This window comes from Natator depressus, chromosome 2 (genome assembly GCF_965152275.1).
Source record: "Natator depressus isolate rNatDep1 chromosome 2, rNatDep2.hap1, whole genome shotgun sequence".
Lineage (NCBI taxonomy): Eukaryota > Metazoa > Chordata > Testudines > Cheloniidae > Natator > Natator depressus.
In genome coordinates this window covers 67,404,538-67,431,209 of record NC_134235.1, presented here as the reverse complement: position 1 = coordinate 67,431,209, position 26,672 = coordinate 67,404,538, and the positions used below count along the sequence as shown (strand labels likewise).

The following is a 26,672-nucleotide window of genomic DNA, read 5'->3' as shown; positions in this document are numbered from 1 at the left end:
GCTCAGGTGCCAAGATAGGTATATGGGTTCTGTCTATGGCCCCACCACAGTTAGGGAATCCCATTGCAGCAAAGCCATCCACTATGACCTGCACATTTCCCAGACTCACTACCCTTGATATCAGCAGATCTTTGATTGCATTGGCTACTTGGATCATAGCAGCCCCCGCAGTAGATTTGCCACTCCAAATTGATGCCCGACTGACCAGTATCTGTCTGGCGTTGCAAGCTTCCACAGGGCTATTGCCATTCTCTTCTCAACTGTGAGGGCTGCTCTCATCTTGGTAGTCTTGCGCCTCAGGGCAGGGGAAAGCAAGTCACAAAGTTACATGAAAGCGCCCTTATGCATGCGAAAGTTTTGCAACCACTGGGAATCGTCCCAGACCTGCAACACTATGTGGTCCCACCAGTCTGTGCTTGTTTCCCGAGCTCAGAATCAGCATTCCACCGCATGAACCTGCCCCATTAGCACCATGATGACCACATTGCCAGGGCCCGTGCTTTGAGAGAAGTCTGTGTCCATGTCCTCATCGCTCACGTCACTGCGCTGATGTCGCCTACTCACCCGGTATCGCTTTGCCAGGTTCTGGTGCTGCATATACTGCCGGATAATGCATGTGGTGTTTAATGTGCTCCTAATTGCCAAAATGATCTGAATGGGCTCCATGCTTGCCGTGGTATGGCGTCTGCACAGAAAAAAGGCTTGGAATGATTGTCTGCTGTTGCCCTGATGGAGGGAGGGGCGACAGATGACATGGCTTACAGGGAATTAAAATCAACAAAGGGGGTGGCTTTGTGAGAAACTGAATGGCCCCCTCAAGGATAGAACTCAAAACCTCAAGGATAGAGCTCAAAACTGGGTTTAGCAGGCCGGTGATTTCACGGAGGGAGGGAGGGAGGAGAAAATGAATACAAAACAAATCTGGTCTATTTCTTGTTTTGAGCCACTTCATCTATCTTTATACATCTTGCTGGCTGCAGACTGTGCAGTACGACCGCTAGCCATTGTCATCTCCTGGGTGCTCGGCAGAAGACGATGCAGTATGACGACTAGCCATCATCTTCTGCTAGCTGGAGGTTAAAAGACAGTGCACTGCCAGTAGGACTCAATCGCCACGAGACAAAACAAGGGAAATGACCTGGCTGAGTCACTCCCATGTTTGCCCAGGTGCCCGGTTAAAAGAGCACCCAGGACTACGTCGATGACGGCTACCAGTCATACTGCACTGTCTGCTGCCAAAAGGCAATAAACTGCTGCTGTGTAGCAATGCAGTACCGCGTCTGCCAGTACCCAGGAGACATATGGTGATGGTTAGCTGAGCGGGCTCCATGCTTGCCGTGGTATGGCATCTGCACAGGTAACTCAAGAAAAAAGGCGCAAAACGATGGTCTGCCCTTGCTTTCATGGAGGTAGGGAACGGGGGCCTGACGATATGTACCCAGAACCACCCGCGACAATGTTTTAGCTCCATTAGGCACTGGGATTTCTACCCAGAATTCAAATGGGCAGCGGAGACTGTGGGAACTGTGGGATAGCTACCCACAGTGCAATGCTCCGGAAGTCGATGGTTGCCTCGGTACTGTGGACTACACTCCGCCGACTACATGCACTTAGAGCATTTGTGTGGGGACACACACAATCAACTGTATAAAAACGCTTTCTACAAAACCGACTTCTATAAATTCGACCTAATTTCATAGTGTAGACATACCCTTAGTAGTGTATCCTGAGTTCAGAAGCTATTATTTGTTCTCACCACTGTCTCATTTTAAGTCTTCAAATTGTGACAGTTCTTGAAGGATGGGAGTTTAACCTGGCATTGAGTGTCTATTCAGCAGTTTGTTTTATAATTTAATAATGACAATATAATTATTTAGCTGAGCCTTTGGCTCACACATGTATAACAGTACTCAGAAAACTCAGCTGATATTCAGGGGCAAACTGCATCTCTTTCAAAAATTAACGAATGCTAGATTGCAGTCTTTATTTCTTATAAAAAGTGCATACCTCATGCAAGAGTGAGATTTTTTAGATCCCTATTTTTAAGCAATCTAACGACTCCCAATTTCGGTTCCATTATATATTATTTTAATACTTTGTACTTATGCCATCTTTACACCATGGACCTCAAAGCACGTTAGAAACCAATAACTTAATCCTAGAACACTGCTGTGGGGTGAATATTGTGGCAAAACTATGAAAAGAATAAATTCATTAAGAGAGGCTATCTCACAGATATAGCCTCCCTGGGAGAGGTTAAAAGCCACTACTGGTATCCAAATAGGGTTAATGCTGAAGGCCAAATCCTCAGCCAAAGTTGAAGGCAGCAGAAGGTCCTAAATACAGTTGAACAAATGTGGTTCTGTTGCACTGAGTGAAGTAGTATGTGGAGATGCGGTGCAGGTGTATGAAATAGAGCTAGTGCTTTGAGAGCTAGGGGAAAGTCCATCCACTGAAGCATGGGGAGAATCATGTAGCTGGAATGGAGACAGCAAAGGGTACCAAATATGTTGTGAGCAAAGCATTCATAACTAGGAGGTGCCACCAGCCAATCCCCTTCACATATTGAGACAGAGCAGCCAAAGATGTCACTGCAGCCTTGAGCTTACAAGAGTGCTGTGTAATGGCTCTGTAGTCAATCACTGGACATCAGGAGCTTTACTGTAATGGTCTTCCAAAACACCCAGTGCATATCCCATTTACTCAGCCATTGTGGAATAAATACAATTTGTTCAGTCACTTACATTAGGAATTTAGACAAATTGTACCACATTGTCTTTAATAAAGGGGAGTTTACAGCAGCAGCATAACTACTAGGGGGAGAGAGACATGTCCCCCTCCATATTTCTGTTATCCTGTTGAAGGCTGTCTGAAAGCAAGAACTCTTGGTTTCTCCCAACATTTTTGTGTGTGTCATTTGCACTATTGGTTTACAGCACCTATTGTCTCAAGGCAGTGCTTCCTTTGAAATACTGCAAAACAGAATGAAGGGGTTTTTGAGTGTCAAAATGTTTTGTTGACTGAGGGCCAGAGCTTTTAAAAGAACTTAGGTATTGCTTGCACAGGGATAGATAAACACCTAAGAAAGGGCTTCTCAGTAGCCCGCCAGCCAGCTGCGTGGGGAGCCATGGAAGCAAGGCAGGAGTGAAATGCTGAGAAAGGGTTGAGGAGAGGCAAAGGGCTTAGGCACTTAAGTTGCTGACCTGATGCATCTGGCTGGCAGGCCAGAGGTAGGTGCTTCCCTCTGCTCAAGATTCTCAGCTGCGAACCTTCTCCTGGATTTAGGCATCTGAGCCAGGTCACTCCTAGTTAGTTGATGCCCTACAGGGTGAAACCGTCTCTCTTTTTCTCTGTCTCCTAGTCACATGAGACGCCTCTTTCAAGCTCATCGTGTGTTTCCTTGTACCACCCCACCTATTGGTGGCCTGCATCCAGCCCTCCTACTATGGGCTCTGACAGATACTGGGTCTTAGGTGTTGTCATAAATATAAAGGGAAGGGTAAACCCCTTTAAAATCCCTCCTGGCCAGAGGAAATCTCCTCTCACCTGTAAAGTGTTAAGAAGCTAAAGGTAACCTCGCTGGCACCTGACCAAAATGACCAATGAGGAGACAAGATACTTTCAAAAGCTGGGAGGAGGGAGAGAAACAAAGGGTCTGTGTGTCTGTCTATATTCTGTCTTTGCCGGGGATAGACCAGGAATGGAGTCTTAGAACTTTTAGTAAGTAATCTAGCTAGGTACGTGTTACATTATGATTTCTTTAAATGGCTGAGAAAAGAATTGTGCTGAATAGAATAACTATTTCTGTCTGTGTATCTTTTTTGTAACGTAAGGTTTTGCCTAGAGGGGTTCTCTATGTTTTGAATCTAATTACTCTGTAAGGTATCTACCATCCTGACTTTACAGGGGGGATTTCTTATTTCTAATTACTTCTATTTTTATTAAAAGTCTTCTTGTAAGAAAACTGAATGCTTTTTCATTGTTCTCAGATCCAAGGGTTTGGGTCCGTGGTCACCTATGCAAATTGGTGAGGCTTTTTATCCAACATTTCCCAGGAAAGGGGGGGTGCAAGTGTTGGGAGGATTGTTCATTGTTCTTAGGATCCAAGGGTCTGGGTCTGTAGTCACCTAGGCAAATTGGTGAGGCTTTTTACCAAACCTTGTCCAGAAAGTGGGGTGCAAGGTTTTGGGAAGTATTTTGGGGGGAAAGACGTGTCCAAACAGCTCTTCCCCAGTAACCAGTATTTGTTTGGTGGTGGTAGCGGCCAATCCAAGGACAAAGGGTGGAATATTTTGTACCTTGGGGAAGTTTTGACCTAAGCTGGTAAAGATAAGCTTAGGAGGGTTTTCATGCAGGTCCCCACATCTGTACCCTAGAGTTCAGAGTGGGGGAGGAACCTTGACAGGTGTGCTCAGAAGAAGGAGTACCCTGTCTAGTTTAAAAACCTTGCTCTGGAACCTCCAGGGCTTTGGCCTGAGCCTTGCTGCTGCCATCTCCAAGGTACTTAGGCCGCTTTGAAATTGCTGACCAGTGGAAACTTGGGTGCCTGGGGACTTTGGCACCTAGGGGCTCAGGTGGCACCTGAGCTGCAGCTTTTAAAATGTCAATGGCACCACCATGGTGGATTTAGGAGCCTATCTGCCTGTTTAGGCACCTAAATCCCTTTCAGAATCTGACCCGGCTTTTTCACCATTCGATAACAGAGTAAGTCCCATCCACACAAGCTAAAAATGAATTGTGGTATAAGATGGTAAGGGCGTGACAGAATAAAATGTATATTATTTACTGATTACTTCGAATTTTAAAAATACAACTCTGTGCCCTAAAACATAGCTGCTAGTGTCTCAGCCCCCCAGTTGTCATTCTGCGTGACACCGCCATTACACGTTGTAATTCTGAGTGACAGCCATGGCACATATTCTTAAAGAATTTAATGGATTGTGGGTGTGATAAATACACGGACTCATACTACAGTCAGAACACTGTCAGTCAGAGAAGCAGTGAACCAAAATGGCTAGGGGAGTTTGCACTTAACTAGTCTCTGGAGTTCTCTGAGAAATAAGTTTTGCTGCTGCTTTTAAGCTTCCATTTCCATCCATGCTCAGTGCAAAAGCTGGGAGCTATGTATGTACTGTAGTTAAACATGGGTTAGGCTATTATTCTGTACCTATGTCTATTTATTTGTGTCCATACGAGAAAATAGCCAGTGCTGTAATCTAAATCCTCCTCATGACTTGGGAAGCCATGACAGAATTACTGTAGCTCTTCTTTTACAGATGGTTAAATAGAGGCACAGAATGGACAAGTTACATCACCTAAATTACTAATTAGAGATGGGAATAGAATCTAGGAGCCCTTATTCCCAACTAGTCTTTTACTCTAACCATTTTACCACATGGCTGCAGAAAATATATATCTCAGTATGACCACACCATTTTGTGTGAGAAATTCACTTCTGTTGTGGATTGTAACTGGGGATCTTCCTACATACTTTCATCTGAAGTAAAGCCAATTATGAACATTGATAGTCTCTCTCAGGTCTCTTGCCACTAGACAGTGAGACCCTTTCATACTTCAGCCCCAAATGTAACAAAATATTTAACCCCAAGACCACAAACCAAAGCTGTTCCAGTGCGGATCATATACTTAGTAAACAACAGGTGCTGTAGCAAATCTATATATTCTGCACTGGCTTTGTCACAAAGGAGTTAGCAAACACACCCCTTCCCACAGCCTCCACTCCCTGCCAAACAGATTATCTCATAATTTTTTTCAGAGTGGAGTCTATATATTTGTAAGGATATAGTTTACATTACACTTTTATGCTTACTAGGGCCGGATGGCTGACCCTTACATGGGTGCCCAAGGAGAGCAGGGAGGGTGCAAGTAGCTTCTAACGCAAATGCCTCCCACCATGCAGGGGCCTGCCATAATTGTGATACCTGCAGTATCCCTCAGCCAAGAGGTAGAAGAGTAAACTATTCTCACATGTGCCCAAAACATTTAAAAATCAGAAGTCAGACCCCCAAAAAATCACACATTTTTTTTAAAATGTGGTTTTTGGCATGTCTTCTGATTTTTGAACTCCCCCAGCTCACCTGCAATGCATATGTGACACACAGAGTATGTCTGTACAGCGAGTTGGGGGTGTGACTTTTCAGCTCAAGGAAATCCCGGAGCTAACTCAGATCGACCAAGTGTGCTAAATGTAGTGTGTGGGTGTGGCGGGACAGGCTAGCCACTCCAAGTACATGCCTAATGCCTCGGACAGGTCTGACGTGTTGGCTAGTCACTCACGCTGCCACGGCTACAATCTGTTTTTAGTGTGTTAGCTCAATCAGAGCTAGCATGGGTATGTCTCCTTAAACTGAGAATTACAGCCCCAGGTTGAAGTGTAGACATAACTACAGTAAGGGAGAGTCCCTGCCCTGAAGAGCTTGCAAGCTAGGGCAAAGCATGGTGAAGTTTGGGAAGTGGGAACTGAAATTGGGACTCACCAAAGTCAGATAAGAAAGGCTATCAGACTTCCATTAGATAGGGACTTTTAACCCCTGCTGATTTGGGCAGAATTCAAACAGGTGACCCATAGGTGACATGCTCTCTTGCTCATTACCAATGTCCTGAGGCATACAGTCCCCCATACATGCTAATATTACACCTTTGAGACTGCAGCTTGCTTTCTGAAAAGAGGAGTTTATGAAATCAAGATCTGACTTACTAACCTAGGCTGGGTCTCCCACTCTTTGGACACAGAGGCACAATCTCCGGCACACTGTTCCTGATCTCCAGCATATACTCAGTTTGCCACACCCAGATCTTACGGGGAGAGCACCCATTAATCAAGTACAAAGAATTTAAAAAGCAACAGTCCAACTATTAACACAAGATCCAGATTCACCTTTAAATACATTTTGCAATATAAAGTAATTAATTTGCATTAATTTGCATATTTTTCTGCCCCCACCTGGCTCATCAACGAGGCTTGACCCCACAACTTTCCACAGCAGAACCATTTTCTACTTCAGGGATAGGCGCAACTGGGGAGGGATAAACATGCTCTTATCCTCCACGTGGAGCCGCCCGTATAGGGAGCCACAACACATACATTGCCAATGAGTTCTATTAGTATTTGTGAGTGAGTATTTGTGAGTGACAAGGCTGGGTATCAGGTGCCTTGGTTTCTATTTGTGATTCTGGGAGCTGATTGTGGTGTACGGGTTACAGACAACATAAATAAATGTAACAATGTCCCTTGTTGGGTCATCTGCGGGGTGTGAAGCCAAGGCCTCTTGATGTAAAAAAATGAATCTCTATCTCTTCATCTAAAGAACCAGTTCTTAGCCCGGAAATATTAGAAGAGTTATACATTTCTCTATGTGGTCTAGCTGCTAGAGGGGGACATGGAGCCACACTGTATTGGTGTCAATTGCACAAGCCCCTAATTTGACATGTTTCTTCCGAAAGCCTGTGTAGCACAGTAGTTGAGATTGGGCTCAGTTATATTAGACCATGGATTCCAGTTCCAGCTCTGCTTTGTGCAAGCTCTCAGTTATCTTATCTGTGAATATGATGAATAATAATTACCTCCAAGGTATGAAACCTTGGCTCAAAATAAGGGCTGCAAAAGACACAGAAATATTAACAGCAGTTCATTTCCAGTCAGTGGAAGAGCTGGGACTAGCGCATATGGCCTTGCTGTTTAGTGTGGTTTCTATGACGCTACAGGACACCATGGGGGTATTGCTCACTGCTTCTAAAAATCACATGAAGGCTGCAGCCTTTTGCATCATCACAAGATGGCTTGCAGTAGGGGCCAAATCACATTACCTGCAGCAAATTCATGAGGGTAGGCAGTGGCCACGCTGTAGTTTGAATTAACTATAATAATCATAGTGTCCCTGAAGTGTCCCTAACCTCTGTTTGCCAGACGCTGGCAATGGGCGACACTGGATGGAGCACTTGATGATTGCTTGTTCTGTTCATTCCCTCTGAAGTATCTGGCACTGGCCACTGCTGGAAGACAGGATACTGGGCTAGATGGACCCAATATGGCCGTTCTTATGTTCATAGTGGACAGTTGCTGGCATCTATGGGCTACCGATGTTTTCACCTACATTTCTTCATAGTTAACTGTTTCATTATTTGGACTGCCACTGTGGGTACTTCTACACTGCCCATGGACTTGTGGTTGCAGCGTGGATCGGCATGCCCACACTAACTTTAACCTAGCTAGAATGCCTAAAAATATCAGCGAAGAAGTGGTGGAAAAGGTTCCACAGGGGCTGCATAAGCCTGCTGGAGTCCTGGGTACATACTCGTTTTGCTAGCTCACACTGAAGCCTGTGTAACTGTGTCTTCACCGCTATTATTGTTCAAACTAGCTAGAATAAAGCTAGCACAGATATGTTTACACAAGCTGCAATTGCACTTCCAATTGCAATGTAGACATACTCTGAGAAGGCTGTACTGGTTACTGAAACAAAAATACATAGCATCTGGTTGCTGACTTAATTATTAAAATACATGCTTTTGGTTGAAGAGAACTTTTATAAGAAGACTAAACCAATAAAGATATAGTGGACCTTTATAACTATGGAATTAGGTTGTGTGAAAAAACAAGATGCTCTCCATGTGGATGTAAGGTCACAGAAAATAACTATATGATGCTATATCATATATCATATTATTTGAGAAAGTGCATTCATGAATTAGGCTGTATCATATTACATATGCACAAAGGAGCACAGTAAAGGATCTGCATTCAGTCTGACTTTTCTGGGTTTTTTTGAATGCTTAACCATGCAAACTGAATAATCACTTAATGGATGCTTTTTTATGGCATATATATATATATAGAGAGAGATGTGTATATTTATATTTGTCTGCATTATGTTTAGAATTTTGATTATTGAAACAAATTTTTCCAGGGTGTCATGGGTTCAGGTAATTGTGTGTGCCCTTTTATGTTTTCATAGCTGGCAAATGGAAGGTGTCTGTCCTCACCAGTGATATGCCATCTGCAGGAACCAGCTCACAGGTTTATATTACATTGTATGGGGATTACAATAATTCAGGGCCTATCTTTCTGTATGGAGAAGAAGAGAAACTGTTTCAGAGGGGCAATGAAGACATCTTCACTGTAAGTAATAAATATTCAGTATCTTGTCTTTATTGTCCATAGTGGCCTACCAGATTACATAAAATGTGTAAAGCTGTGTGATAAAAGGGACAGTCAGTTTTTGTACAGTAGACCAGGAAACAAGTAATACTACTTTTAAATATAGAGCTAAACCTAATTGTTTTTCTTAAATGCCAGTTAAGCTCAGTATATTTCATTAAGAAATATCAACTACTGTATATAGAACCAAATAATTAACTGCAAAGGATAGAGAAGCCAAACATTTGGGTTCATTTTTAAGACCTTAAATCTGAATGAAGTAGTAGGGCTTAGATGGAAGTTAGGTGCCTAAACACCTTTGAGGATCAGGACCTTAGTCTCTCTCTGCCTCAGTTCCCCATCTGTAAAATGGGAATAATGATACTTCCCTATCTTCCAGGGGTGATTAAAGACTGCAAGATGCTCAAATAGTACAGTAATGGGGGACCATAGAAGTATCTATGATGGATATTTTAACACAAAACCATCTGCACAAAAACATAATAGACATGAACTCCAAGTGTATCTAGGAGACCTGGAGGAAAAAGAAAATGGCAATAGTACAATAGCAGCCAAATTATCAACAGAAAAGCAAATTTCATTCACTAGCAATGGCTAGTTGACGAACTGCAGAAGCACTGGAGGATGCTTCCAAAGATGCTTCGGGGAGCAGGTGGATTAGGGTTGCCTTACAACAAAAGCAAACACAGTTCCTCTTCCCTGTCTTTGTTTGCCCCCAACCCCCACCCCATTTCTCTGCTGCATCTGAGTTTTGTCATGGGAACAACCTTTTTATCGCCCTCTGGCCAAGTCTTGGCTTGGGCTCTCTCCGTTTGACTGGTATGCAAGCAGAGGGGAAAAGAAGGGAAGCCATGCATTTGTCCTTGTGTATCTCTGGGCAGGAAGTTCTTTATTGTTTACTTCACAAAGTCCAGGGGAGTTAGCATCCAAGGGTTTGCTTCACATGCATCTCTGCACTGTAAGTGAACTCAGAAGATGAACTCTCCAGAATGCTGTGGTGGGAGTAAAGCAGTAAAGTAAAGTGAGTGGACTAAATCATGAGAAAACTCATATGCCACAGGATGAGAGATGCCCATTAGTAAGTTCCCAAAGCCCAAATGATGCTCTTTCTATTGATAAGAGCACCCTGGTTCACACCTTGCTGCTTGACTGACTTGCATGCAAAGATCACTGAGATCGCTGCAGCATGTTTAGAGTTGGAAGCATGCACCCAGCACTGCTAAGAACTAACCTTCCAAACATAGACTTATAAGATAATGAAAGTAGACCATTTTGTATCAAGAGACGCTGCATTTTAAATGCAACACAATACCTGATTGTTACTGTTCTCCAGGAAACAGTTTTTAAAAGAGGAATGTAACATACGAGTGATACCTACTGAACTGATTGTTCTTTGGAATTTTTCTTTTAAGGAGCTAGATGCAAATTATCCATTTATTTCCTTTATAGATTGACACTGGAGACATAGGAGAGCTCTATAAAATACGCATAGGACACAATAACTCTGGAAAATCCCCCTCTTGGCACTGTGAAGAGGTGAGAACCCTGAGCAGGAGTTTTATCTTCTGAAAAACAATCGTTGTGCCAAAACAATCAAAATAAATAATAATAAAAAATCCTGGGAGAAGTATTTCAGTCAGATTCTGATGCTTATTGCATCACTAAGAAAAATATTTATTGTGGGTTGTTCTTGTGAGGAGTTTTTGGCAGCCCAAGAGCCATATTGCTAAAGTTTCCCTTTTCAGTTTCTAAGGAGAAAGGATGTCCACTGAATATTTATGATCCTTCTAAATTACAAGTTATATACTGAGTATTCCCATGGTTTATAAGAGGTGTGGTTTGTAGCATAGATAGTATTAGTAATCCCCTAGTTCCATTTCCAGCCCTTATTGAGACAAGGTTTGGCCAGTGTGCCCCAGGAAATAGGACAGAGGTCTGGGTGTAAGGAGACCTGGTTTCTATTCTCTGCTTTGCCAATCACCTACCATGTGGCCGTGAGCAAGTCATTTCACCTCTCAGTTTCCTCACCTGTAAATTAAGGATAACAGTACTTAACCTCCTTTAGCACTTTGAGAGCTACAGATGAATAGAGTTTATCATTATAATTCATGTTTGAGGGCAGATTCAGATGTAGTATCAATGGTTGCAGTTCCACTGAAGTAAACCTAGTTACAATCTTGTACACCAGGTCCATGTATGGGCAGGATTTTTGACTACATTTCCCTAGTAACTGCATGCCTGGATGGAGAAGTTGTATAACTACTAGGTTGCCAGGGAGTCCAGGTGGTTCCTTAGCTTGTGGCCTAGGATCTATGGGACATCCCTTCTAGCTCAGTTGCTGACAGTCAGAGTTGAAGTGTTTCCCAACTCCTGTTGGCTTTTGGGCGGCCTGAAGTTTCCTGGCTGCCAGAAGACCCTTTAAGGATTCCGGAAGGCAGGAGCTCATAATGGAGGAGAGCAGCCACTCCATGCCCCCAACCCAAATGCTAGAAAAGATTGGAGGGGCAGGCCACCAGCCCTCCTTAAACAATGTTTGGGGGAAGGGGGTACTAGAAGAGGGGAGAAGCTGTCATCCAGGGAATGGTTATTGATATACTTATTTATTTATTTATTTATTTATTATATACTTATTATTTATTTGGGTCATATATAATCTGACCCACTAAGTGAATCTGCAGGTGCGGGCCCTGCACCAGGCTCAGTGAACAGACCCTGCAAGGTCCGCATTCTGTGTGGTGCATCTATTTAAATTGAGAAACTAAAGAAGTCAGGTAAAAAAGGAAAGAAAAGGTGCTTGGGCTCTTTCTTTTCTCCTCGCCTTGCCTGCGCGCATGCAAGCTGGTAGATCTTAATTAAAATCAATAGCACTTCAGTGTACGCTGTTGATTCTTGGCTCACAAAGCCTGTTTTGTCTACTTACCTGGGCTCATCTGAAATAAAAACGGCTGGATCAAGACCTCAAACCACCACAGGTTTTAGGCAGCAGTCCATCAGCTTTGTAGGGAGAGGCCAACGGAGCAGAATATCTTCTACAAAGACCCCCACATTTTGTGCAGTAGAGTTAACACAGTATTGTTCTTTACTGCTACGGAATCTGGGGAGAGGGGAACAACGCAGTAGGCTGGGGAGACAAAATGGTCAGCACTATCTCCTGGGAAACCCATGCATTCTCCCGCAGATATGAAACCAAGAGATCACATTGCATTACTTTTGTGCTGCAAATGTTCAGTAAGGAGCTATATTGCTGGGCAGCCCCACAGAGGTGCTAGCCCTCCCTGCATAAACCCTTACATCTGTGGCTTTCCTTATGGCTCTCCCAGCGTTAAGATGGTTTGAGGTCTATTCATGGCTACAAACACCTCCCTCAAGCAGGGTGCTACCTCGCTCATGTGCAGTAAGTGTTCCCCTCCCACATGTTTTTCCACAGGAGATAACAATAGGCTTTGGGTTTTCCAGTTTTCTTCAAGCAAGATTAGAGAGCTTGGTTCACCAGCATTTGTGGTGAACCTCTTGCAGTCACTTTCTTTTAAATATAGTATTCCAGCCCTGGAAGAGTGGACAGCAGTAAGACTTTCCAATAATTGGGATTCCCTTCTATTACAATTAAAGGGACGTCAGACCAAATGGTGTGAAGCTGCACTTGGCTCAGCTCAGGAGAGTGGGGAGTGGGCAGAGGTGGCTTTATGTCACCTTTGCACCTCCTTAATCTTAGGTTGGCCAGGGGGATGCTGAGCTGTTGGTGCTACTCTAATATATGGCAGCCTTGGCCAGCTGCCTTTAGGAGAGTCTGCAGCTCAGAATAGTCGGAGCACAAAACACTGATTGTTTCCCTTCCACTCCTGGCGCCCCTTCCCTATTATTGTTCTATATCAGAGGCTGCATAGGAGGGTAGCATAGGACTGCCTATGACATTCCTGCACCACTTCTGCACTGGGGCTATCCCCCAGGGGGGCCTTCATGGCTCCCTTGTGGCACCAGAGCTGCAAACGGGCCAGAGCAAGAGCCAGAATCTGGCTCTTCATCCTAGTTCCAGATGTTGCAATAACATCTGCTAGCACAGAACCCTGCAGCTGTTTGGAGACCCACTGATGCTAGTAGGACTTGGCACAGGCTGAGAAATCTGTCCCAGCAGAACCGACTTCAGGATTGGAGTCTAAGTGACTTAAACAACTGATAATTGTCATTGCTATTATAGGTGCAATTGCAGAACCTTCACACAGGAGAACAGTTTTCTCTTCCTGCCCACCGATGGCTGGCGCAGGACCAGGATGATGGCGAAATCTGTCGGGAGCTTCCTGTTTTGCGACGGGGCCAGCCTGTTCTTCCAGGTAGGTGAAATAATGCATCAGGCAATTCAAGTCACAAACTGCCACCCGGATAATTCAATTGATTGGTTTTTATCGATTACCTACTGCTGTTTGACAGCTGCAATATGTTTTCTCTGGTCTTTTCCCTTGTGAAGGCTGGGCATGCACAGCCCCTAAGCTGGAGGTGTAACAGGGACGGGACCTGCAATGTCTTTGATCAAATGTCTTGAATTTCAAAAGTCCTTTAGACTTAGGATCATCTCACTGAGGTTTTACAGATAAAGGCAGCCCTGTTTACTTTCCACCTGGAAACTCAAACAATGGTGAATAAACCTCACAAGGTTTTTTTGTTTGTCTTTTTACTTATAAAAAAGATCAGGAAACAAAAAACATATGTAACTGTCATGATGCCATCACATACAACCCACAAACAGTACTAGGAATATCATGGAAATTGCAGTTTTGTAAATATGTCATGTATTTGACTAATATACTTGCTATTTTCTTTTCTGTTACCTGTAGACGTGCATAGACCACACTCATTCAGAGCTGTTTTAATGGGTGTGAAGAGCAAAGCTAAACAATACTTTAAAATGTTCATAAATTTAAGTGGATCTGCTGCTGACTCCAGACATAGACTGGGGAAGTGGGAGATGGGTGACATGGAGGACTAGGAGTCCCAAAGGTGGCAAGTTGAGGGGGGCGGTGCACTGGGACAGATATGGGCTGGGAATAGAGGACTAGATGGTATGGAGCTGTGTTATTTGTGTTATCTATGGCTGAGCTAAGGTGGGGGAGGAGGCAGAAGGACATGAAAAAGGCATATAGTGTGGGACCCTAACACAATATTTAAGCTTAATCGTACCTGCCCTTGAGGTGAAAGGAAAGTCCTTTCTGTCCCTTTGCACCCAACAATACAGCCATATAGCTGGTAGCCATAACCGTCTCAGGGAGGACTATGTAGAAAGGCTAGCCAGCATTAACCACAGTGCTCCAGGATTCTGAGTAGGCATGACCATGGTCCCACCCCCATACACTGGATGTTTGCTGCAGAGAAACACCAAAAGGCATGTCTGGCTAAACCCATAAAATAGGTATGGCCATTGCTTCTCTTAAATCCACTCTCCCCAATGCCACATAGGCATTATGCCTGCTCATTCTTCTAAAAGACATGCCATAGTTCAAACAGGAATTCATTTAGAGAAGTCCTATGGCCTGTGTTATATAGGAAGTCAGACTAGATGGTCACAGTGATTCCTTCTGGCCTTATAATCTATGAATCTGTTGCAGAGATATAATGTCTTTGGGGGCCCCTACTTAGGCTGTACTTCTTTTCCAACCATCCAAATATTCTTAGAGTGGGGGAAAGAGAGGGAACAGACAAGCAAAGTAATCATGGTTAATTTAACAAAAAAAAACAAACATACCACTAAACAGGATACATTCCTCTCCCTCACAACTCAGCCCTCTTCCCTGACCCCAACAATTCCCAGCTTCAGATTCTATGACCCTAACCCTACTCTCCCAGTTTTCAACCCCTTCCCTCTATATAGATGAGCAGTTCATTCACAAACCAAATAAATGATTGATATCTTGGTTATCAGATAATCTTTATCTTGTTATGCCTTGAAGCCTAGCATCACACTTAAAATACCATCTCATGCTGTATCCTATGGTTGGCAATTTCTCCTTCTTCTCAAATCAGAGAGAGTGAAGAGCTTCTAAACCTAAACAGTTCTGCCAACCACATGAAAGAGAGGTCATGATGAAGATTTTGGGTTTCTGCTTTAACTAAAATTTTTCTTACGGGTATATTTCTGCTTCAGAAACAGGTTTTCACTTCTGAGAGGTTGGTTTGATAACACTGAAGAAGTAAAGAGAATTGGATTCAGTATGAAAGTGAGAGGATCTGGGGGAACTCTTAAATCTGATATTCTGAATGAAAACAGGGATGAGGCACTAGCTGTTGTAATGGCCTTTTGTAATCACAAAAATAAATGTATTCATTAAATAAAACCCAACAGACTTCGTGGGCCTGACTTTCAGTGGAGCTGAGCACCTTCTGTTTTCATTGACTTCACTCAGACTTGTAAATGCTCAGCACCTCTGAAATTCAGGTACTATTTGAATCTTATGTTTACTGTATTTTGCATCTATTATAGGCCGAGCAGGTAGCACCACCTATACTTAAAGTTGCCTGACATTTCCCGTTATAACACCCTGATTCACAAGCTCCTTTGCAGTTTCCCTGCTGCTCTGGGAAAGGAATAAACTGTGTCAGGTCATTACCTGTCATAGTGTGTGCTGTCCGATATACCTCCTTCCACCCCTGCTGCCCACTTGTGAGAGGTGAGGACAATGTAATGATGCTCTGGAGCTGGCTTACCTCGATTCCTGCCCACTCTGCTGCCTAAGAATGCCTTATGCAGCCTTACTCCCATGTACCACTGGGTCATGATTTGTCCCTAAATGGGACAGACCCCAACAGAATCTTCATTCCCCTCAGATATCTGCCTTCGGCATCAGTGACTGTAACAGCAGTGCCACCAGGGGACTATCCTATCTAATTCCCTTCCCCTGGTTCCTGACCAGCTCAACTGTTACTGAGACCTTCCTGAGGAAATGAAGTCCCATTGGGTTGGCCTGAAGGGTGCTGAGAAAAGCTTGGGAAATGAGGCTCCCTCACCCCATTGTTACATTTGGAATGAAGAGAAAGCAGCGATTTCTCCTCCTCCCCCCACAAATAAACATGTTTCAGCGGTATCTGTTCAGAAGCAGAAGGGCATGAACGCTATTGTACTTCAATGGTAGCAGAATCCTCAATGTCTCTCACAAATGGCAGGCCAATTTTCAGCTCCTGCATCGAGGAGGCAGGCAGCATTGGAATATCTATTAGCACCAGCACCCGCTGCTGGGGGAGATAAATCATTATTTGCTATTTATATTGCACTAATGCCTTAGGGTATGCCTACGCTGCAAAGAAAAACCCACAGTGCTGAGTCTCAGAATCCATGTCAATTGACTGGGCTCACGGGGCTCAGGTTGTAGAGTTAAAAATAGCAGTGTAGACGTTCAGGCTCAGGCTGGAGCCCAGGCTCTGAAACCCAGAGGACCTCAGAGCCCAGGCTGCAGCCTGAGCCCAAACATCTACACTACTATTTTTAGCCCTGCAGCCCGAGCCCTGAGTCAACCGACTTGGGCTGTCATATGGCACCATGGGTTTTTTATTGCAGTGTAGACAGATGCTTAGAGGCCTCAGTCAGGTTCATGACCCTGTTGTATTAGGAGCTGTACAAACAGAAGGTCTCAAGTCAGAAGAGCTTACAATCTGCAAATGGCAAAAGAAGCTTGCATCTTCCCAGTCAGAGGGCTAGAGGGGTAGATGGCAGAATGTTCACATTCCCATACGCACGCAGCTCACGTCTGTGCACACGCCCACAGTAACATCTTCGACCATATCAGGGATTGGAGCAATTATTGTCTTAATTTAAAATGTTCTCAACCATAGGCTGTCGACTGCCCAAAGTCCATAGAAAATGTCCTTGATCCAAAAATAAAACAAAGAAGGGAAGATGGCAGTACCTAGAGGATAGAGTTAAGGTTGTTTTGGATGCCTGAACAATGTTATTCTATATTCTCAGCTGTTATCTTTTCTTTATATTTAATCTTAATTTTGAATTATCTGATTTTTAATGTCACTGCCTTTTTTTTCAGATTTATAGCTGCGTAAATATAGCCCATAAGTTACCATTCCCAATCTTAACTACAGTTTAACAGTGTTTTGCCTGGGAGTTTTATTTTATGTCATATTACATATTTTGTATTAAACACCCAAAGGTGTTACAGTTTTCATTTATAGCCCTTCCCTTCCCTCCCAAACTTACAAAGTGATTAAAGAAGATTCCCCATCAAATGCAATAAAGGAATAATCTACTATTATTATTGCCTGAAGCACTGAAATATTAAAGCAGTGAAGCATTCTTTGGTGCTGTAAAATGGAGACAATGGTGCTAGAATTTATTTTTTAACCAGTGCTTTTAAAGGGTTGATGGCTGCTGTCTGGCATATTTATGGTCTGACTGCTTATGTTGACACTAATCTTGGATTTACTTTGTTTACTTTTCTGCTTTATAATGACTGTAAGTGGTGCTGTAGGACAAAGATATACTGTTGTGCATTTAGAGTTGATTTTCAGTTTGCATTCGCCACTGGGAATACCAACCTGGGGTAAACAGCATGCACACAAAATCAAAACAAGTTTGTGTGTCACTTTACTTAATATTAAATGGAATTTTTATGAACTGAAAAGTACATGATAGCTGATCCTTGATACAGATGTATTTGGACTATATAGTCACTCTGCTTTTCAACTGGATATTGCTATAACTGTAGTAGTATTTGCAAAAAGAAAAGGAGACTAGTGGCACCTTAGAGACTAACCAATTTATTTGAGCCTAAGCTTTCGTGAGCAAAACCTGTCTTCTTTTACTGTCAGTGACTGTATATGAGGTGCGTGTGACAACAGGAGAGCTGTGGAATGCTGGAACAGAAGCTGATGTCTATATTTCGATCCATGGGGAAGAAGGCGATACAGGCTCCAGACAGCTACTTAGGTCAAAGAAGCCTAGGAAATTTCTAAAAGGACAAGTGAGTGACAGGAAGCATACGTCCCGATCCATTTGTCTGTCCTTTCTAGCTCTCTGCCTTATAAGATCTGAGGCTGTTACAGGCCAAGGTAGGACTTACACTAACAAAAATCACTGGTAGACTGCAAAGTTTGTAGAAAACCTGCACCGCTAAGCCAAAATTATTTTCTAAACATTTGCACTGACATTTTGGGGAAAATTATAATCCATAATAATTATTATGTAGGTAAAGTGCATACTGTTTTTTAAATTTCTTAATTATTTAAATAATATATATGAAGAGAAGAAATAACTTCAGTAAAATACATATTTTACTATATTCTGATATTAAGTTATATTACAATTTGTGATTGTTTTGTTAACTAAACTTTGGGCTAGTTTCTGCTCTCCTCACTCTAATTGCGTTGATTTGAATAGGACTACACATACAGAATAACATAAACAAAGTGATCAGGATTAGCTCTTTAATCATAATCGTTGGTCCTGGAAACCAACTTTGCTTGTCTGCTTTGACATTATCATACATTATTTCATAGAGCATATTGGGATGCTCATATTTCATAGAAGAGTTTCACAGGTTTTCTACAGTAGGTTTTATGGGTCCCATTGGATGGGGAGTTCTTTTAGAAATTTAATTGCACTTTTCTTGGCTGGTTTGCAGACTGACCTCTTCCTACTTGAAGCTGTGCACCTTGGAAATTTGTATAAGATTGTTATAGGACACAATGGACTTGGATCAGGTGAGAAATCGCTACATATAATAACTGAATACTGACCACAGCTTTCTGTGAAATTAGATTAGGTATTTATAAAATATTCATATGAAATAATGTGACCAAGGTATTTTATGGGGGGAGGCAAAGGGTTCCAAGAATACCAGTCATTAAAATGAAAAGGTTACATTTTGGTACCATCACAAATTCCAAATAATCATCCTTAACCTCTATTGTAGTCCAAATAATTGTATTAAAAAGTTACTTTTAAAAAAAGGGTACTGAACATTATAGTTCTGTCATTTCCCTTTGAAAAAAATTAATTTGTTTATCTTTTCTGCACTTCAAATATTTCATTGTACAGTTTATATTCTGTATGTCTTCCAGAGATGTGCTATCGCTGTAAATGAAATTTATTAGTATCATTATTATTTAAATTGCAGTAGTGCCTGAAAGTCCCAACCAGGGATTTGAGGGGCATTGTGCTAGGTGCTGTACACACACAGTTAATGGAGATATGGGCTATGAACCAAATTGTCAATAATCACAAGACTTGGATTTATTTGACGCTGAATACCAAACTCTGTAACGGATCAATGCTAGACAGTCTGAGCCAGAGTGTCTCGTAGAGGTGTCAATTTATTCTGTCTTGATATTTTAGATACAGGCAGTAATACAGTTAACCTCCCCATCTCCCTTCCCTCCCCCCCATCCCTCCAATGTGTACCAAATATCACTCATTACTAGATCATCCCACATTAATTCACTTGTGGAGGACATCCCAACCCCTCTCCATATGGAAGGGGAGAAGTGGCACTTCTGTCACACAGTCTCTCTGGTTCATTGGCCTTACACAGATGCCCCTGGATTGGAACTCATCAAGTAGAGAGCGTGGTGACTTTTGGGAGAGGAAGGGGTGGAGCACATTAGATGAGATGTCTCTTTTCATAGTACTGTTCCCTCTTTGCTCCCAGATTTTCACATGGAAATCCAGGAGAATCGTGAACGGGAGCTGTGATATTTTGCTCTGGATCCCTTCTTTGGCTTCTTCTAAGCTGCTGAGAAAGGACCCAGTTAATGATTACATAGTTGTTATTGAACCAGGCTGTCAAATGGAAGGGAAACCACAAGAAAGTAGCCTCCCAGCAATTCCTTTTCTTACGGATACATCCCTAAGAACCACAGGGTTAGAAGGGAAAATGGCTCAAGAAAAACCCTCTGTGGGGAAAATCCTTGAGTTCTTCTTCGAGTGCTGTCCCTGTGGGTGCTCCACTCTAGGTGTGAGTGCAACCCAGCGCCATTGATCGGTAGCAGTGCCTGGTCAGGACGCAGGAGCTCAGTTCGTATCTCCCATCTCGTTGGAATCTTCCTGAGCAGCTGCGTCCCGCACCCTCCTCAGTTCCTTCTCAACCGTCCCCAGCTGAAGATGGGACTCGGGGCAGTGCTGCTTCTCTTCCCTGGTCTCTGTACGAAAAAAGTAACAAAGAATATAGAAATAGTTATTAGTTACATCCCAGTTGTTTCCCTTCCTTTAGTGTAGTTACATAGTTAGTCACTTAGTTAAAAAAACAAACAAAAAAAACCAAACAAACAACAAACAACAAAAACTTTTTGCTTCAGGCTTGTCTCCCGCTGAGACACTCTCCCCTGCCATTTCTAATTCACAATGCCAGGGGCTTCAGGATTCAAAAAGTGTGTTTCCTGTCAGGACTCCATGCCATGGTCGGACGGGCATGCACATTGTGTGAAGTGCCTCGGGGAAACCCACATCCCTGCAAAGTGCCTCCACTGTACGAGCCTCAAGTCAAGGGCTCGGCGCGACAGGGACCTGCAGCTTAAAAGGCTTCTGATGTAAAAATCCCTGCAGCCGCTTCCGGAGATGGGGAAAGTTAAACCCGCTCCTACACGGTCCCCGGCCAGATCTGAACCAGTTGGGAGAGCTGCTTCACCCTCTCTGGAGCAGAGGCAAGAAGCACAGCAGTCTCCTGGGAGAGACTCCAACAAGGGTAAAGGGCCTCCCGCGAGATCCTTACCCTCTGTGCTGACAGCGCCATCGGCAGGCGCCTCAGCTCTTCCGAAAGCCTCAGCCGCGGCTCCCGCAGACCGCAGAGGCAGGAACCCGACCTCCCGTCCCAGGAAGGTTTCCGTGGCACCGAGCGCCTCAGTGCTAAAAATAGCCATGGTGCTGGATGCGCGCTCTGCCCCGGTGCCGACAAAGACATCAGCACCAACCCCCTCTGTGCTAAAAATAGCCACGGTGCCGACTGCGCACTCTGCCCCAGTGCCGGGAAAAACGTCGGCACCCAGCCTGCCTCCTGCCCCGGCACCAGCAGCTGACCCCCTGCAGGGCACCTCCAACAGACCCGCAGCACCGCTGACACTTTCACTTTCACTTGCTAATGTGCTAGAGCACAGTCCAGGCTCAGCGCAGCCCACGGAACAGGAGCAACAGTTCCTCACTGAATGTGACCTCTCAGTGCCACCTGAGCCTAACTCTCCGCTCCTGAATACACAGGGCTCATTCTTCAAACAGCCGCTCTCACCACCTGAACTGGGTACCTTCACTGACAGCGAACCCGATATACAGCAGTAGGCGGAGTTCTCCTCACCTGCCTCTCCTCCTCCACCAGAACCTCTTCCACCTCAGGCTATGGTCCACAGCCACCAGCCTCAGTTTCCCTACTTCGCTCCCCCGTGGACAGCACCTGGGTTCTCCTACCCTATGCCTTGGCCTCAGTGGTATGCTTGGCCACATCCTCCTACCACTCATCCTCAGACCTCTTCCACGAAACCACTATCTGCCTCTGTGCCTCGATCTCCAGCTCCGTCCACTTCTAGAGTACCTGAACCCCCTCCTGAGAACATGAGCTACGAACCATAACCTGACTCACTGAACCCTAATTCTCCACTGCTCCAGATGGAGCCCTCCCCTTCCCGCCTCCACAGAACATGGATGACTGTAAACAATTTCAAGAGCTTTTCAAGAGGGTGGAACTCAGTCAAGACATCCCCCTAGAAGAGGTTCAGGAGACACAACACAAACTCCTCAGAATCCTTCAACCCTCTGCGCCCTGAAAGATCGCGCTACCTATAAATGAAGCACTCCTGGAACCAGCTGACACTCTCTGGCAAACTTCTTTATTACCAACCTGCAGAAAGGCCGAACATAAATATTATGTTCCTGCTAAGGATGCTGACTTCCTATTTTCTCACCCACAACCGAACTCTCTCATCATGGATGCAGTTGCACAAAAGACGAAACAGCCACAATATCAGTCCACCCCACAAGACAAGAACCTTAAACGCCTTGACGTCTTGGGTCACAAGGTTTACACATCCTCCACTCTACAATTCAGGATTGCAAACTACCCTGCACTCCTCGCCAGCTACGACTTTGATAACTACAATAAACTTTTTGAATTTGCCTCCTACATTCCAGAGGATAGGAGAGCAGACTTTAAATCAATTCTGAGCGAGGGCCAGCTGATTTCCAGAAAGGCCCTACAAGCCTCTTTAGACACGGCAGACACAGCAGCCCGTACTTTTGCAACTGCTGTGGTTATGCGCAGATCTTCATGACTTTCTGCATATAGCATCCCTAAAGATCTGCAGACCAAAGTGGAGAACCTCCCCTTTGATAAAGACAAACTGTTTTCCAAAAAAACCGATGAACTACTTCACACCATGAAAGATTCTAGAGCGACACTGCGCACTCTGGGTATTCACCCATCTCTTCCCAGGAGACAACAATACCAACCCTACCAAAGGCAGCACACACAACAATATGATTGGCCTCAACCCAAACCATACGATATAAATAGGAATCGTGCTAGCCCCCTAAGTGCAGACAAAATCAAGCTCGAGCAACCACCTCCCATCCATCTGGGAATAAACAACAATTTTGAAACATTGGTCGAGGGTCTGCGTGACCACCCCTTGATTCCACAGCCTACTTGCCTGTTTGGCCACCGCCTCCAGAGTTTCCAACATGCCTGGCAGTGTATTACACAGGACCGCTGGGTCCTTGAAATAGTTCAGTCTGGTTACTCTATCCCATTCATATCCTATCCTCCTACCCTTCCCCCTTCCCCGTCTCTCTTCAGGGACCCCTCTCATGAGCACCTACTTCGCGTAGAAGTGGCTCACCTTTTCCGGCTAGGCGCAGTGGAATCTGTGCCGACACAACATCGAGGGAAAGGGTTCTACTCCCATTACTTCCTGACCCAGAAAAAGACCTGGGGATGGAGGCCTATACTAGATCTATTCCGACTGAACAAATTTGTGAGGATACAAAAATTCAAGATGGTCACACTGGGCACAATAATTCCTGCACTGGATCAAGGGGACTGGTTCACAGCCCTGGACCTACAGGATGCTTATTTACATATATCAATTCATCCAGCTCACAGACGCTTCCTACTATTCACAATCGGTCACGACCATTTTCAATACAGAGTTCTTCCTTTAGGTCTCTCCACAGTGCTGAGAGTCTTTTCCAAAACTCTAGCTGTGGTTGTGGCTCACCTCCACAAACATGGTATCACACTTTTCCACTACCTGGATGATTGCCTCATCAAGGGCAACTCCTATGGTGAGACACTTCAAGCTACCCGTTTCGCCATCTCCCTTTTTCACAGCCTAGGCCTCCAAATAAACATCCAAAAATCCACCCTGACACCTACACAACAGATAGAGTTCATCGGAGCTCATCTCAACTCAATCCAGAGCAGAGTCTTGCTCCCATATCACAGATTCCTCACAATCACACAGCTCATATGCACGCTCTCTATTCATCCCAGGACACTGGCAAGAATCTGTCTACAGCTCCTTGGTCACATGGCAGCCACCACCTTCGTGGTCCAGCACACCAGGCTACACATGAGATGTCTTCAGGGCTGGCTCAGTTCGAATTTCAAACCCAACAGACACACCTTAGGGACGCTGCTAACTCCTCCTCCCAATATTCTAGCTTCCCTACATTGGTGGACAAGACCAGAAAACCTGTGCACGGGGGTTTCCTTCCAGCAACGATCCCCAATGCTCATGCTCACCACGGACACTTCCCTAATCAGTTGGGGAGCGCATCTAGGGGGACACAGGGCCCAAGGCCGGTGGTCCGCATCAGAGACGCACCTACACATAAATCTCTTAGAGCTCAGAGCAGTGAGGCGAGCATGCCTTCACTTTCTTCCCCTCATAAAGAACAAATCTATTTGGGTCTTAACAGACAACATAGCATGTATGTTTTACATCAACAGACAAGGGGGAGCCCGATCACATTCCCTTTGCATGGAAGCCATCCGACTATGGAATTGGTGCATACAACATCAAATACAAATCATTGCTTCCTACCTACCAGGCTGCCACAACACTACTGCTGACACACTCAGCAGGCACTTGTTGACAGAACACGAATGGGAACTTCACCCCGCAACACTTCAACAGCTCTTCTCGCTCTGGGGCACCCCGTCAATAGACCTCTTTGCCACAACCCAGAATTGAAAATGTTGGCTGTTTTGCTCCAGAGCGGGACTCGGGACTGCATCCCTAGGAGACGCATTTCTCATCCCGTGGAACAGCTCTCTCCTGTACCCCTTCCCACCAATCCCTCTGCTACACAGCGTTCTTCGAAAGATCGTAGACAACAAGGCCCGGGTCATCCTTATTGTCCCGGGTTGGCCGAGACAGACATGGTATCCTTACCTACTCCACATGTCCTCCCGTCATCCATGGGCCTTCCCCAACAGGCCAGATCTCCTTTCCCAGGACAACGGATGGGTTCTTCACCCCCAACTCCAAAAGCTCCACCTGACAGCCTGGTTCCTTTATGCTTCCAAACCCATAAACTAGCCTGTTCCAAGCAAGCCAGATATGTCCTCTTGCACAGTAGAAAAGACTCCACTAGTAAAACTTACCTGCAGAAGTGAAAGCATTTCACCCTCTGGTGAATGCCCAATATGATGACCCTCCCTAACATTCTAGACTACCTCCTGAAACTAAAACAGGATGGACTTTTGCTCAGCTCCATCAAAGTACACTTGGCAGCACTTTACCACCTTCCATCACCTGTTAGAAGGTTATTCACTCTTTATCCACCCCACCATAAAACGATTTCCCACAGGCCTGCAAAATGCCTTGATGGCCCATCCTCCCTACACAATCTTCTCCAAAGACAAAGTCACCCTTAGACCACATCCTAAATTTCTCCCTAAGGTGGTATCCACCTTCCACCTTAACCAACCTATATACTTACCTACTTTCTTACCCAAACCTCACAAGACTCCAAATGAGGCAACCCTGCATACTCTTGACGTCAGGCGAGCAATCACCTTTTACTTAGACAGGACTGAGCCATTTCATAAATCTCCACAACTCTTTGTCTCCATCACTGAAAGATTGAAAGGTATGGCTATTTCTAAACAATGTCTGTCCAAATGGATCTCTGACTGCATCAGATCCTCTTACCTTATTCAAAATATTCAACCTCCCGAAGGCATTAGAACTCATTCCACTTGAGCTATGTCGACATCCGTTGCCTTCCTACATAACGTACCCATTCCTGACATCTGTAAAGTGGCTACATGGTCATCTGAAGACACGTTTGCCAAACACTATGCTATCACACAAGATACCATGGCAGACACCATAGTAGGCCATACAGTACTCACTGCCACATCTCCAAAGTCCTACCGACCATAGTGGGAACTGCTACACATTCACCTAGAGTGGAGCACCCACAGGGACAGCACTCGAAGAAGAAGGGGAAATTACTCACCTTGCAGTAAATGAAGTTCTTCAAGATGTGTGTCCCTGTGGGTGCTCCACTCCCTACCTCCTCCCCTTTACTTTGGAGTACTAGTATAATTGCTCCATGGTAGAGAAGGAACTGTGTGGGGGGGGTGGAGGGGGTGCGGGACCCAGGTGCTCAGGAAGATTCCAACGAGACGGGAGATACCAACTGAGCGCCTGCATCCTGACCAGGCACTGCTACCGAAAATCTCCGATCAACGGCGCCGGGACACACCGACACCTAGAGTGGAGAACCCACAGGGACACACATCTCGAAGAACCTCAGTTACTGCAGGGTGAGTAACTTCCCCTTTTCCAGACAACCTCTCATAGGTTTTTCAGTGGCAGTCTTTATTTTGCAACCTCCTGTCTTAAGAGACCACACCATTATTATTTATTATTATTACTATTAGTACTATTATTATTTGTTTTATCTATTTGTATTACAGTAATGCCTAGAAACCCCAGACTAAATCAGGGCCCCATTGTGTTAAGCCCTGTACAGAAACATCGTGAGACATTCCCTGCCCTAGAGAGTTTGCAATCTAAGTAGACAAGCCGGACAAATGAGTGGGAGACAAAGGAAGTGTCTCCAGACCTATTGAATGCAGTCTTGCAATCTTAATCCACTTTTATTGGAAAACCCACTTCCTTTAAGCAATTGATTTTTTAAATTAATCATTTGGCTTGTTGCTCATGGCAGGTTTGACTGTATCTTAAAATCTCCATTCTCGTATGAACTCCATTCTCATCAACTCTTCCTCTGCAGTAGTGTCTCTCAGGAAAATGCCAGCTATCCTCTGACGTTTCTGCACATTATAACATGGGTCTCTGTCGTGGAGTTTTGCAATGATGAAACAGCCATGTGCCCAGATCAGTAGTGTCAAACAATCAATTTTCTTCATTCTACTTTGAGCTAGTCAATACAGTCCCTTAGAATTGCTGGCAGTGTGGGCCTCTCAGATTGGTTAATGATTAAACTGTCAGCTTCCTGGACTTCTGAAATATTCCATGGAGTTGCACTGTCTCTCACAGTGTA

The 26,672-nt window shown here is 44.4% G+C and overlaps 1 protein-coding gene across 1 annotated transcript in view; it reads left to right on the top strand.

The window, feature by feature from the left end:
- Positions 1-26,672, top strand: part of RP1 (RP1 axonemal microtubule associated) — a 268,493-nt gene that overhangs the window by 32,603 nt on the left and 209,218 nt on the right. The window contains exons 4-8 of the mRNA XM_074944372.1: positions 8,976-9,139; positions 10,628-10,714; positions 13,374-13,506; positions 17,981-18,132; positions 18,793-18,871. Of these exons, the coding sequence (XP_074800473.1) occupies positions 8,976-9,139; positions 10,628-10,714; positions 13,374-13,506; positions 17,981-18,132; positions 18,793-18,871 (615 nt within the window). The remainder of the gene's footprint in view (positions 1-8,975; positions 9,140-10,627; positions 10,715-13,373; positions 13,507-17,980; positions 18,133-18,792; positions 18,872-26,672) is intronic.